Source organism: Gorilla gorilla, chromosome 17 (genome assembly GCF_029281585.2).
Source record: "Gorilla gorilla gorilla isolate KB3781 chromosome 17, NHGRI_mGorGor1-v2.1_pri, whole genome shotgun sequence".
Classification (NCBI taxonomy): Eukaryota; Metazoa; Chordata; class Mammalia; order Primates; family Hominidae; genus Gorilla; species Gorilla gorilla.
The window spans coordinates 64,319,046-64,334,243 of record NC_073241.2 but is presented as its reverse complement, the minus strand read 5'-3'; the positions used below and the strand labels follow the sequence as shown (position 1 = coordinate 64,334,243).

The following is a 15,198-nucleotide window of genomic DNA, read 5'->3' as shown; positions in this document are numbered from 1 at the left end:
TGGATTCTTACCTTTTACATCTTCGGGTGGGAATACTAGCTGAATGTGAATCACAAGATAGTTACAAAGCTAGAGTGTGAGTCAGATTGTGAGTGTGAGTGTGTGAATGTGTGTGTGTAAGCATGTGATTCAGACAAGCACACAGCTCACAGCTTTGCTATGTGACAATATGAATGGAAGCTATAGATATTAAACTTTGAACAAGGCTTTGCCACTATGGGAGCTATACATTATTGATATCCTAAAATGTATCAATAGGACCACTTTAGAAAATGTAGAAAGACCTTACATATCAATGAAAATTTGGAAGAAAAAAGCAACTGAAGCATGCATTAAACTAAATAATTAGCAATAAATTTTGCACAAATGTTTTTTATGCAGCTAAAATAGAAACTAAACCAAGTACAAAGCAAAATAAAGAGAAGGGAATCTTTTGGAAGATACCATATTTTTCATGAAGATTCTTTGGGTAATAGACTTTGGTGGTGATATGTTGCTCTTCTCTCACTTCCCCCAAACTTCAGTGAAGTCTGCTTACAAGGAAGAATTCCTGCCACATGTGAACTCAATTGCTTTAAAATTTTTATTTTTTATTTCAGAGACAGAGTCTCACTCTGTTGCCCAGGCTGGAGGGCAGTGGTACAACCATACCTCACTGCAGCCTCTAACTCCTAGGCTTAAGAGATCCTCCTGCCTCAGCCTCCTGAGTAGCTGAGCCTACAGGTATGTGCCACTGCACCTGGCAATTAAAAAAAAATTTTGTAGAGATGGGGTCTCACAATGTTGACCAGGCTGGTCTGGAACTCCTGGCCTCAAGTGACCCTCCCACCTTGGCCTCCCAAAGTGTTGGGATTACAGGTGTGAGCCACTGTGCTCAGCCTCAATTGACTTTTAATTGTATTATTTCATCACTTTTATGTCTTCTGAGTTTAAAATTTTTGTTTATGCTGATATTGTTAGAAATCAACTTTTTAGAGGCTTTTTAGAGCATAAAAAGCTTTTAACTAACAAGCTACTATATTTTGTCTATTGCCAGACATGAAAATTTATAAATAGTTTTAGACACTGGTGGTACATTAGCTGTTAAAAGAAGGCATTTACTTCTGTGGACTTAATTTTGCATTCCCTATCAACATGAAAGCTTCAGGGCAAAAGTTCAAAATGCTAGGTGGCAAGCAAAAGCATAGAACTTTCCATTGTGCCATCAGACTATGACACACATGAATGAGGGTACTTAATGCTGTCTCTCACCGTACTTTTGGATCAAATCACTGCATACTAAAGCTAGAAAGGCTAACAAAGGCCATCATGGCCAGTCTCCTTCCACTGCAATAATTTTTTTCTTCAACATTCTTAACAACTGCTCATCCATTCTGTGTGTATATACTTCTAGAGAGATATGGAGCCCACTAATTTGATGTATGACAAGTTCCATCAATAAACATATGAAAAGGTGTTTCTTTTCTTTCTAATCTAGAAGCATGTATAGAGAAATGAATGAAAAAGACACAAGAGGTATTATAAAAGTAAGGAGAACCTATATATCCCTAGTTTTAAATACATATGGAAAGAGCTAATTGGAAATTAACCATGACAAAGGACATAAAGTTGGAAATAATCCAAAGGGCTAAGATGTTAAAGAGAATGTATGTTTTGAAATAAAAATTCCAAGACAATGAGAAGTCAGGATTTTCTTAATATATTGATAAGAATGTCAAGAAGATATTAATTGCCTTAGCTTACAAAATACATAGTTTATCAAACTTCCCTTTAATCTCTATCTTTTATAACCTGGTATTTTATTTTTCATTTCCATAGCCTATTTATTACCTCTGTTTATGCAAAGAACAGTTTTCCATTTCTCCCCTGCTGGTTTATCTCTTTTCTCTTATTCAAAATTCATTTCTTTCCAAGCTCATTCATGCTAAGAGATATATCCTAAATAAGGAATATAGATTAAGTATGTATTTAAATAGCAGTAAACATGCAGAAAGAGACTGAGTTTTAGCAATAATCCCTTATTGAGAGAAAAAGTACTCCAGGCCATTTGTACCACTCCAGGACAAAAGTATAATTCATGGGAGAAAAAAAGGGCAAATTATGGACATTGAGAATCTGAGCGCACACATTATACCGGACACTGTTTCTCATGTCAACTTCATAACCATGAATAAGGGGTTTTTAGTCCCATTGTACAGATGGGTAAACTGAGACTCAGAATTTAAATAACTTGCTCAAGTCATGAAGCTGGGATTCAAAACCATGCTGTTTCTGCCACGACATGATGTTTCTCCAAAAGAACAAAATACAAAGAACCACAGTGGCATCTGGCAAACATTAAAAGTTTCTCATCTGCAATGCTAAATTTAACTAATAACACTTTAACATTTGTGAGCCCTGTTAGTTTTTAGTCTACTGGCTACAAGTTTAGAAAATCTGACATGAAAACCTCATAAAAATACAAGAACTTAGGGTGATGCTTTATGTTAGGTATAGACCCCAGCCTACTGTTGACATATCAAGATATATCCCATTGGTATGCTCCTGGACTTTTGCATTTATGCACAAAATCAATTTTGAGAAAAAACAACACATTTTATGGAGGTACAAGTCTCCTACCTTATCAACGTTCATTCGCTTAAATGATGCTTGCAGAAGTTTAAAATTGTGAATATATTCATGTTCCAGCTTTGCTTGAAATTTTACTTTCTTCAAACTAATGCAGCCAGGGAAGAGCATGTCCATGAATTGGCAATAGGCCGCTCCTGGAAAGAAACAAGAACAGTACTGGAGTGAGTCTCACTGTACCCAGATGTGGTAGAGGACTGCTAGGCTGGAAGGGGATTGTCCTTACAGGCACCATCATCACTCAGAGCAGAGTGCGTCCTTCTTACCAATGCGCTTATATCTCCTTGTCCACAGGATCTGGGAGCTAGAGGGAAGGGACTGTACCTCAACAACACAGCACCTGCCACTTCCCAACCCTAAACTCCATGTATTGTACTCCATGCATCAGAGTATCACCAGGTTCCACAACCAACAAACAGAACCTCACACTATGAAGCCAAGGAAACCAGGATAAAAGGAGCTCCTTCTAGCTTCTACCAGAGAAAAGAAATATACATTTTCTTCCACCTGGCTACCACCTGCTCCAAGTCATCAAAATAAACTTAAGAGGAAAAAGAGAGGAAAACATGAGAGAACTACAAAAGTTCTCATGAAATGTGTAGCTCAAAATATACACATATGCTCAAGCTGTTTTCTATCTATAGCTGTGGTATTTACAAAATACCACACAGGTGAAAACTACAAAACCCCCACACAGGTGAAAACTACAAGCCAATTAATACCAATTTAAGTATTAAGTATTACTTATTAAGTATTATTACTTATACTTATTAACTATTATTACTTATACTTATTAACTATTACTTATACTTATTAATTATTAAGTATTAAATTGGTAAATTTAATTGTTAAATTTTGTTATAAGCCAAGTTAATACTAATTTAATTCCAGTCCAGAGCAATGGGGTTTCCATATTAACATGAAGTATGAAGACATGGATACTGAAAGCTATAGAAGTTCAGAGTCATGTTCTTTATGACTAAGAAACATGACAGAAATGTCCAATGAGCCCCCTGGGGAAATGATCATAGAAAAAGGGGACTTTTAAAAAAATATATGAAGAGCTCTTAGAACATGACCACTACAACTGGGAAATTCTGGCAAGCTGTGTTTACTGATTCATATCTTCTTACTAGTATAGGCTAATGGCATTTAGGAAAATAAGCTGGAAGCCAGAATGATTCCTTTTCTTTTACAAGAAAGAAAACCAAGTGGCAAGAATAGGAACACGTCACCATTTTTAGGTTCATTCTTTCTTTGCTATCTCCAGATCTCTTGGTCTGTTTCTATGATGTGCTCATGATCAGTCTTTCTGGAACATGAAGTGCCTCCCCTCATCCTTTACACTACCAAGACTTCTGTGAAGAGGCAGTCCTTCTACTTGGGTGACTCACTTTAGGAAGGAAGACCTGCTCTGTCTCTCATGTAAAATAAAGGTTAGGCATCCTTTACTGAGACAGGAATCTGAGATAAGAGAGAACAAGACATCAGGAATCTAAGGGTTGTTAAAACATGAAATGTTGGGGCAACTCCTATTTTGTAGGTAAGAGCGTAAAGTGATGAAACATAGGCCATAACGAATATCTCTAGAGTCTCTGCATCTGGCGTCCTTTAGATGGCATACCCTTAATACTAACTAGTAAGTTCCTAGTCAAGCAGATGGGTTCTCTTAAAGAGAAGACAAAATAAAACAAATCAAATGAAAAAAAAAGACACTGGGGGAGGAAAGAGAAACATCATGATCTGGAGGGTATTCTTTGAGTCATCACCCACTATCCAGTTCTTTCTTTTGAAGGGCCGCCAGATGGAGCAAATTCCAATTGCCACTTTAACATTATTTTTATATGGATGTGATTGTTGAAACACAACTGCCTCATTACCTGTTCTTAGAAGTTATTTTCGCTTTTGTAGAGTTTAGCATAAAATTTATCTATGGAGACCCAGATACTATATACTCTTACAAACCAAACAACCAAATTCCTCATGTTTCAGATTTAAAAAGAAATAACAGCTTTTGAAAAAAAAAAAAAACAACCCTCTTCCATATAGTGAGGGAAGGAAGGAAAAATCATCTCTAGTGTCATCATCCAGAGAACCACTCGAAATATTCTGGTATATGCCATTCTAATCCTCTTTGGAAGGGAGTGTGTGTGTGTGTGTGTGTGTGTGTGTGTGTGTGTGTGTGTTTTCTTAAAAATGTGATTCTGTTTTAAAAATGTAATCACATTATACCCACTTTTAATGTAAACTTTCTGAAACTCAACAGATCATAATTCTCTGAGTCACTTAATATGCTCTATCAATATTTTTAATGGCTTTCTTATTTTTATATCTTGCTTATCAACTTTCTCGAACCAAGAATACATAAATATGCATATTTCTGTCAAGTACTTTTATGGTCTTAAGTTTTACATTTAAATTCTGAATCCATGTGGAATTTATTTTTGTCTATGATATAAAGTATGGTTCTAATTTTAGTCATTCCAAATGTTGGTGGAAATCTGTCATTTTTGGCTCCCAGGATTTGGACACCTACTACCTGGGGAGATGCTACAGTGCCCTGCCTCCCACCACAGAAGCTGAAAGTGGCCAGGCATCCCTTTCCCTCACAGCAATAAGGATGCAGGCCCATGACCTAGGCTCTGTGTTTGAATCCTGCCTCAGTCTCTGAGTTGAGGAATGATATAAACACACAGGGACCATTAGAGTTTAGTTGTGGTGGCAGAGTGGTGGGGTCTAGAGTCCTGAGCAGCAAAAGCAGCACAATGCCATCCTATTCTTGTGACACAAGGGAGGCTGTGTTCCCAGCTCCTTAGCATCCTTTGGTTCCTGTCCATCTTCTGAGCTCGGCTTTCCATTGACTCTGAGCTACCCAACATTTTTCCTATAGATTGTTCTTCTACTTAAGCCTGCCAGGATTAACTTCTACTATTTTCAACCTAAACCACTAACTGTTAAAGTTAGCTAGGTGTTGAACATCACAACTTAATAATCTATTCGTTCCCCACCAATGAGAAGCACTATTTTTACTATCTATTGCCTTCCTAATACATGTACTTAGATCTCTTTCTAGACTTTCAATTGCGTTTTTTGTCTCCATGGCAGTTCCACATTCTTATTTAAAATTCTATAACATGTATTACTATCTATAGAATAATTTCCCCTCCTCTTATTCTCAAAATTTTCCTAAATTTTATCATGCCATTTATTCTTTCCATTATATTTTTGAATTTGTTATTCATGGCATATAAAAATAATAGCTTTCAAAAACAGGTAACTTATTAATTTGTATTTTGTTTTTGATAAATAATTATATACATTATGGGGTACAAGTGTGATCTTTTAATACACATATACATTGTGTAATGATCAAATCAGGGTATTTGGCATATCCATCACCTCATACATTTATCATTTCTTTGTGGTGAGAACATTCAAAGTCGCTATTTTTTTCCCAAGTGGCTGCAAAATATTTTACTTGGTATTTCACCATTGCTTATTTAACCTTGTGCTTGTTTTCCAATTTTTCTCAATTATAAATAATGCTATGATTTGAAAAACTCTTGTCTTGAGAAAGGTCAACATAAGTCAGGGAGATGTTGGCTCTAAATAGGGTACACTCCTGGGATTTGAGAGCAAGGGGAATATGAAATATACAACACAATATTGTTAACCATAGTCACCATACTGTATAATAGAATGCCAGAGCTTATTCCTCCTACCTAACTGTAACTTTGTACCCACTGACCAATCTTTCTCCATTCCTCCCTCTGCTTTCCCCTTTCCAGTCTCTGGAAATCATTATTCTACTCTCTATTTCTATGAGATCAACTCTGTCAGATTCCACATGAGGAAGATCATGCAGTATTTGTCTTTCTGTGCCTGGCTTATTTCACCACACATAACGTCCTCCACGTTCATCCATGTCGCCACAAATGACAAGATTTCATTTTTTTACATGACTAAACAGTATTTCGTTGTGTATTTATACCACTTTTTAAACATCTATTAATCACACTGATGGACACTAAGGTTGATTCCATTTCTTGGTTATTGTCAACAGTGCTACAATAAACATGAGTGCAGATATCTCTTGGGCATACTGATTTAATTTCCTTTGGCTATATATCCAGTCGTGGGATTGCTGGATCATATGGTAGTTCTATTTTTAATGTTTTGAGGCGCCTCCATATTGTTTTTTATAATGGCTGTACTAATTCACATTTCTACCAACAGTGTATGAGAGTTCTCCTTTCTCCAAATCCATGCCAACAATTTTTTTTGCCTTTTTGATAACAGCCATTCCTTTTTTTTTTTTTTTTTTTTTGAGACAGGGTCTTGCTCTGTCTCCTCAACCTGGAGTGCAGTGTCATGATCTCGGCTCACGGCAACGTCCACCTCCCAGGTTCAAGTGATTCTCATGCCTCAATCTCCCCAGTAACTGGGACTACAGGCACCCGCCAGCATGCCCAGGTAATTTTTGTATTTGTAGAAGAGATGGGGTTTTACCATGTTAGCCAGGCTGGTCTTGAACTACCGACCTCAAGTGATCTGCCCACCTCAGCCTCCCAAAGTGCTGGGATTACAGGCATGAGCCACTGCGCCTGGCCTCTTTTTGATAATAGCCATTCTAATCGGGGTGAGGTGATGTCTCACTGTGGTTCCCATTGTATTTCCTTGATAATTAGTGATGTTGAACATTTTCTCCTATACCTGTGGCCATTTGTATGTTTTCTTTTGAGAAATGTCTAACCAAGTCTTTTGCCCATTTTTTATTTAGTTCTTTTTTCTACTGAGTTGTTTGAGTTCCTTATATTAGCCCCTTGCCAGAAGAATAGTTTGCACACATTTTCTTCCATTCTGTAGGTTGTCTTTTCATTCTGCTGACTGTTTCCTTTGCTGTGAAGGAGTTTTTTTGTTCGATATAATCCTATTTGTCTATTTTTGCTTTTGTTAGCTGTGCTTTTCAGTTCTTACCCAAAAAATCTTTGCCCAGATCAATGTCATGAAGTATTTCCCCTATGTTTTCTTCTAGTAGTTTTATCATTTTAGGTCTTTCACTTAAGTCTTTAGCCCGTTTGGGTTGATTTTTGTATGTGGTAAGAGACAGGGATCTAGTTTAATTCTTCCGCACATGGATAGCCAGGTTTCTTAGCATCATTTATGAAGAGACTGTCCTTTCCCTATGTTCCTGGCACTGTGGTCAAAAATCAGTTGTCTACAAACGTGTGGATTTACTTCTGTGTGCTCTATTCTGTTGGATTGTTCTATGTATCTATTTTCAGGTGATATGGTTTGGATCTGTGTTCCTACCCACATCTCATGTTCAATTGTAATCCCCAATTTTGGAGGTGGGGCCTGGTGGGAGGTGACTGGGTTATGGGGCCAGTTTCTCATGAACGGTTGAGCACCATCCCCTCAGTGCTGTTCTTATGATAGTGAGTAAGCAGTGAGTTCTCGTGAAATCTGGTTGTTTAAAAGTGTGTAGCAAGTGTGAAGCAACTCCCTCATCCCTCTCTTGCTCCTGCTCCAGCCACGTAAGATGTGCCTGCTTTCCCTTGGCCTTCTGCCATGACTGGAAGCTTGCTGAGGCCTCCCCAGAAGCAGAAGCCAATATGTACAGCCTGCAGAACTGTGAGCCAATTAAGCCTCTTTTCTTAATATTAATACATTACCCAGTCTCAGATATTTCTGTATAGCAATGCAAGAATAGGCTAACACATCATGCCAGTATGATGTTATTTTGGCTACTACAGCTCTGTAGTGTATTTTGAAGTCAGGCGATGTGATGCCTCAGTATTTTTTTTTTTTTTAATACAGATGCCGTGGGAGAGTGGGATAGCCCACTCATTGCCAAGGAGGCAAAGTGGAGTCAAAGGAGCCCACCCATCTGCTGCAGTCCCCTCCAGCATTGTTCTTTTTGTTCAGTATCGCTTTGGCTATTCAGGGTCTTTTGTGGTTCCATGTGAACTTTAAAATTATCTTTTTCTCTTTCTGTGAAGAATGCCATTGGTATTTTTTGCAGGAATTGCATTGGATCTATAGATGGCTTTGGGTAGTATAGGTTAAGTACACCTTATCCAAAATGCTTTGGACTAGAAGTGTTTTCAGATTTCAGATACTTTAAGATTTGGGAATATCTGCATACATATAATGAGATATCTAGGAGACAGGACCCAAGTCTACACATGAAAATCGTTTATGCTTCATATACACCTTATACACATACCCTGAAGGTAATTTTATACAGTATTTTTAATAATTTTGTACATAAAACAAGTTTGAATGTGTTTTGCCTGTGAACTGCCACATGAGATTAGGTGTGGATTTTTCACTTGTGGCATGTCAGAACTAAAACAATTTCAGATCTTGAAGCATTATGATTTTTGGATTAGAGATACTCAAACTGTATGGACTTTAAAACAATATTGATTTTTCCAATCCATAAACATGGCATGGCTTTCCATTTATTTATGTCCTCTTCAATTTCTTTCATCAATGTTTTATATGTTTCCATTGTAGAAATCTTTCACCTCCTTTGCTAAGTTTATTCTTAGGTGTCTCACTTTTTTGGTAGTGATTGTAAGTGGGATTGCTTTCTTAATTTCTTTTTCAGATAGTTTGGTATCAGCATACAGAAACGCTGCTGACTTTTGTCACGTTGATTTTGTATCCTGCAACAAAATTTGTTTATTAGTTCTAACAGTTTTTTAAAATTGAGTTTTTAGGGATATAAATACATAATCATGCTGTCTGCAAACAATTTGACTTCCTCCTTTCTATTTTTTTTCTTTTTCTTTTTTTTTTTTTGAGACCGAGTCTTGCTCTGTCTCCCAGGCTGGAGTGCAGTGGCGCAATCTTGGCTCACTGCAACCTCTGCCTCCCAAGCTGTAGCGATTCTCCTGCCTCAGCCTCCTGAGTAGCTGGGACTACAGGCACCCACCACCACGCCTGGCTCATTTTTGTATTTTTAGTGGAGACAGGGTTTCACCATGTTGGCCAGGCTGGTCTGAAACTCCTGACCTCAGGTGATCTTCCTGCCTTGGACTCCCAAAGTGCTGAGATTACACGCGTGAGCCACCGTGCCCGGCCCTGAGTTCCTCCTTTCTAATTTGGATGCCTTTCATTCCTTTCTCCTGTCTAATTATTCTGGCTAGGACTTCCAGAACAATGTTGAATAGAAGTGGTTAAAATGGACATCCTTGTCTTGTTCCAGATCTTATCCTAGTAAAGCTAGGATATAATTCATATACCCTAAAGTTCAACCTTTTGAAATGTAAAATTCAGTGGTTTTTAACATACTTGCAGAATTGTTCATCCATTGCCACTATTTAATTCCAGCATATATTTATTACTGCCAAAAAAAACCCTTCTTACTCATTAGCAGTCGCTCTCTATGATCTCTCCTTCCTCCAGGCCCTGGCAACCACTAATCTATTTTCTGTCTCTATGGATCTGACTATTCTGGACAATTCATATAAATGGAATCATATAACATGTGGCCTTTGTGTCTGGTTTCTTTCACTCAGCAAACTCTTCTCAAGGTTTATCCATGTTGTTCCATGTATCAGAACTTCATTTTTTTTTCTTTACAGCAAATAATATTCCATTTTATGAATTACCACATTTTACTGATCCATTCATTAATGAACATCTAGATTGCTTTTACGTTTGGACTATTTTGAGTAATGATGCTACAAACAGTTGTGTACAAGTTTTTTCATGGACATGTTTTCAATTCTCTTGGCAGTATACCTAGGATTGGAATTGCTGGGTCATGTGGTAACTCTGTTTAACAATTTGAAAAACTATCACACTGTTTTCCAAAGCAGGTGTACTATTTTATATTTCTACCAGCAACAGATGAGGGCTCCATATCTTCATCACCACTTGTCTGTCGTTTTGATTCTAACCATCCTAATGGATGTGAAGTGGTATGTCACTGTGGTTTTGCTTTGATTTCCCTATGACTAATGACTTAGAGCATCCTTTCCTTGTGCTTTTTAGCCATTTGTATGTCTTCTTTGGAGGAATGTCTATGCACACATTCTTTGCTTGTTTCTTAATTGGGTTGCTTTTTTATTGTTGAATTGTAAGAATCCTTTCTATATTCTAGATATAATTTCCTTATCAGATATATGATTTGTAAATATTTTCTCCCATTCTGTGGACTGTTTTTTCACTTTCTTGATGGTATCATTTGAAGCAAAAATGTTTTATATTTCAATAAAATCCAATTTAGCTATTCTTTTGTCACTTGTGCTTTTGTTGTTATAACCAAAAACCACTGTATAATCCAAGGTCATGACGATTTATACCTCACGTTCTTAGAGAAGCTGCATAGCTCCTATCAAAGGTCAACTCTCTACTTGTGCTCTGGGTCACGTCTCCTCTTACTCACTGAGTCATTCCTGCTGCTATCCTCATTCTCTCCTGCAATGCAAAATTCTTCCTGCATATGTTATTCCTAAATCCTGCAAATATGCTCCAGTATCATTCAACTTTGACAAAATAAAACCAAAGTTTCTTGATCCCACGTCATCCTTGAACTATGTACTATCTTCTCCTCTTCACAGTAAAACTTCAAATGGTCTCTGTTTTCATTGTTTCATCTGACATCCAATTCAATTTAATACAAATTCAATTGTCTTCCAACCTCACCATGTTCTGGTCAAGGTCATCAAAAGCTTCTCTGCTATCAAATCAAACAGTTGTTTTTCTTTCTGCATCCTACTCAACCTCTTAATAGTATTTGGCCTTATTGACCACCTCTTTTGCTCTTGAAATTCTATATTTTCTTCTTTAATCAGATAAAAATAGATGTCAACAAACTGAAATATTCAGGAATCATTGCCAGTGTCCTGGAAGTCTTACCCAGCCACAAATCAGAATGTTCCTCATCAACAGATATACAGACTTTTGTGCCACTTAACTACCCTTGCAATAATGTGAGGTACATTTTGAATAAACACAATTTTATCTCATTATGCCAAGGTTACCCTTATTCAGATCACATCCCTCTCCTGCTAAGAATATCACAGTGGTTTTCTATGAAACCATCATAAAATCCAAATTCCTTCCCTGGCTTAAAATACCCTGTTATCAGGCCTCTGTCTATTTCTCCCTTGTCTAACTTCCTTTTAGGAAGCTCCCTTCATGCTGGCTTCCTTGCTGTTCCTAGAACACTTTAGATTTGCTCCTGAATTAGGACCTTTACACAGTTTAATCTAGAACTTCACATGGTGACCTTCTTGACATTCAGATGAAAGCTTATATGTCATCTCCTCAGAGAGGTCCTCCCTTACTATGCCACATGAAATAGCCTTCTAGGCACTCTTTTTCACCTCATCCTGTTTTATTAACTCTATGTTGGCACTGTATTAACTCTTATGTTGGTGCTATGGTTTGGATATCCCCTCCAAAATGAATGTTGAAATTTATTTGCCATTGTGATGGTAATTAAGAGGTGGGACCACTAAGAGGTAAGCAGTCCATGAGGGTTCAGCCCTCCTGAATGGATGAATGCCATTCTTGGGAAAGCAATTCGTTATAAAAGGGCAAATTTGGCTCTTGTTCTCTCCCCTATTCTCTCTTGCATTTCTGCCATGGAATGACACAGCATGAAGACCTTTGCCAGATGCTGGTTCCCTGATCTTGGACTTCTTAGCCTCCAGAAGAGGAAGACAATAAATAACTGTTCATTATAAATTACCCAGTTTGAAGTATTCTGTTATAGCAGCATAAAACAGACTAAGAGAGTTTGTGGCTTATTTTTTCCCTCACTGCAATATAAGTTTCAAGAATACTTGTGCCTTATTTGTCTTGGTCCCCTATGTATCTAAACATTTAATACAGCACCTGGCATAAGTGGGTTTCAATAAATATCTGGCTAATGAATGAAGATCTGCATAGCAGTTGAACCACAACAAGGGCCGGTAAACAGTAAAATTCTTATGTTGCCAAACTCCCCAAAGAGATATTATGAGAAGAGTTGCTAAAAATTCTTTTAAGAATTGATGAGGTATAAATAAAATTTTTAAAAGCCACTCAAATATAAGAATGACCCTAGAGACCAAGTCTGCAGAAAAGTAAAAGATAAGCTTTAAAAGCTAAGCATAGGGTAACACATTCAAGTAACACAACCCAAATTGTAGGATGCTGTGCCTACTAAGAGGTTAATTATGATGGGATATACTCTGAGCCCATAAGCTCAAGGTGCTGCTGCAATTGTGAAGGTCTACAAGATTCTGAAATGATCTGGAAATAAGTAGGGGGGAAAAAAACTATTCTTTCTACACTGTCTGTAACCCTGCAGCCCTAAGATTGGTTTCAGTTATTATACATCAAAAGTGACATAATGAAGCTGACAAGTGTGGGGACAGGAATAAAAAATGAACAGCTGGGAGGCTGTATGAAGGTGGCAGAGCTCAAAAATGAACATTCATACTCAAAGGATTCAGGAGTGTATGATTTAAGTCTATAAAATCATGAAAAGCCTAAGACAATTTCATTTTCACCAGATCCCAGGATTTCAACCATAGAGTAATATCAGAATAAATGGACATTTTTAAAGTGGAAATTTTCAGATAAAAGGAAATATTACTCTAATAACAAATTTATGGAATATATTATGCAAGAAACGGAAGACATAAAAACACCCACATTTGGGTAAAATCTGTTAGCGTTTTCATATGTATTTTAAACATTCTGAATCCCATAGTATCCTTAAGAGGTAAGTATTTTTATTATCATTCCCATATTTTACAGGTATGGGAACAAGGCTCTGAAAGTCACCCAGCTAAGAAATTGCAGAGTGGAATTTAAACTCTGATCTGAACTTCAATTTTTTTTTTTTTAAGAAAAACATTCCTTTTTTCTATGCTGCTTTTAGGAAATTATATGTAAAAATTGAAAGGTTCAAAGAGTGTTTGGAAATTTTTATAGATTAAGTTTTAGAAATTTTTATAGATTTTTATAGATAATTCTAAAAGGAAATATAAAGGAAAATGCAAGAGAACATATAAATCTTTTGGACTGGTGTTAGAAGTATCAGCTATACCTTTTCTATTTATAGTAGAATCTTGGGCTTGATAGATCATTAATCTGCTCCAATGTCATGACTTTCCATTTCAGTATATATACACTCATAAGAATTTCATTTTACGTATATACAATGTGTATATAAAAATAAACATCATCTCTATATATAATCTTATTGATCGCCTATATATATGAGATACATATCTATATATGTATCTCATATATACATGTATATATATATATATCTTATTGGTGTCAAAAAAAGTCTCACAGCACTTTTCCAGAAATGCAACACAATCTGTGGAAAACACATCAAGCCAGATTGGGTTCTGCCACAAACAGCTACTCAAATTGCCCATCTGATTTCCTCACAGGCCAAGGAACTATTATACAGAGATGCCCATATCACTGAGGGATTTAGTTACAACTTTTCACTTTCCATAATCTTATTTGGTACTGATGAAGGGTTAGAAGAAATGCACAACAACCTCAATTAATTGGACACATCCATGTGATCATACTCTTCATGTTGTGAATCATTACAGGTAAATGATTTGTAAAAAAGCTTATTATCTCAAGCTAGTATCAACAAAGAATGGGAAGGCGGGAAACAGAAAACTATGTTGGCCTTTGGATCTGAGCCTTCTCATCTTGAATGAACAGTGACATGTCATCACACTCTGCTAAGCCAACAGTATTCTTATCTGCAAAACGTCAGTGTTGGACTGATCTCTGGTCTCTAAAATTAGATGATTTTCTAATTCTCAGTCTGTCACCAAGTTCTCTTTTAAGGGATACTTGATATTTCTGCTGATTAGGAGACAGTGATGCTCATTTTCATATGACCAAGATGTTTGCCAGTGCTCTTGCTTCTAGCCATCACTGGCTTTTGTCATAGTTAACATAAGAGGAGACTTACTAATAACACTGCTGCCTCTGGTGGAATATTCCTGGGGGCACACACACCCTTTCCAGATTCAGTTCTGATGACCCTATCTTCCATGTACTTCTCTTTGAGATCTTGACATTAACAAACTCAGTAACATAGCCATATTTTCTATCCAGTAGTTGAATATTAGCAATGAAAAATCTCCTTCATATTAGAAGATTGTTCATACGCAATAATCATAAAGTCATCCCAGCTTTATTTTGGCATTCAGCTCATCATTCCTTGAACTGATGTTCCTGCAGAACTGCAACTATTACCTAAGCCCAAACCTCATGTTGAAGGAAGCATTCCCCTTTGGGAAATCAGGGCTTTACTAAAGAGGAAAGTGAGGCTGCAAAATACAAGGTTACATATTTCCAGCACATCAGCAGAAATCTCTCTACCTACAGAAATACATGCTGTAAGGAGTTTAATGGCAATTGTGAAATAATGCTTTGAAATATTAACATTTTAAAGGAATTTAAAATCCCAAAGTTCAACTGTATCATTCTAATCTAACAAAAATCTGATTAAATTAGTAGTGGCTTTTTGTTGTTTTCATAGGCATCCTTCACATTCCTGGCATGGAGGAGCAGCTTGAA

The 15,198-nt window shown here is 36.9% G+C and overlaps 1 protein-coding gene across 4 annotated transcripts in view; it reads right to left on the bottom strand.

Moving 5' to 3' along the window:
- MAPRE2 (microtubule associated protein RP/EB family member 2) overlaps positions 1–15,198 on the bottom strand; it is a 164,929-nt gene that overhangs the window by 41,656 nt on the left and 108,075 nt on the right. For all 4 annotated transcript variants that reach the window (XM_004059321.5, XM_055368296.2, XM_004059320.5 and 1 more), the window contains one exon: positions 2,620–2,765. In XM_004059321.5, the coding sequence (XP_004059369.1) occupies positions 2,620–2,765 (146 nt within the window). The remainder of the gene's footprint in view (positions 1–2,619; positions 2,766–15,198) is intronic.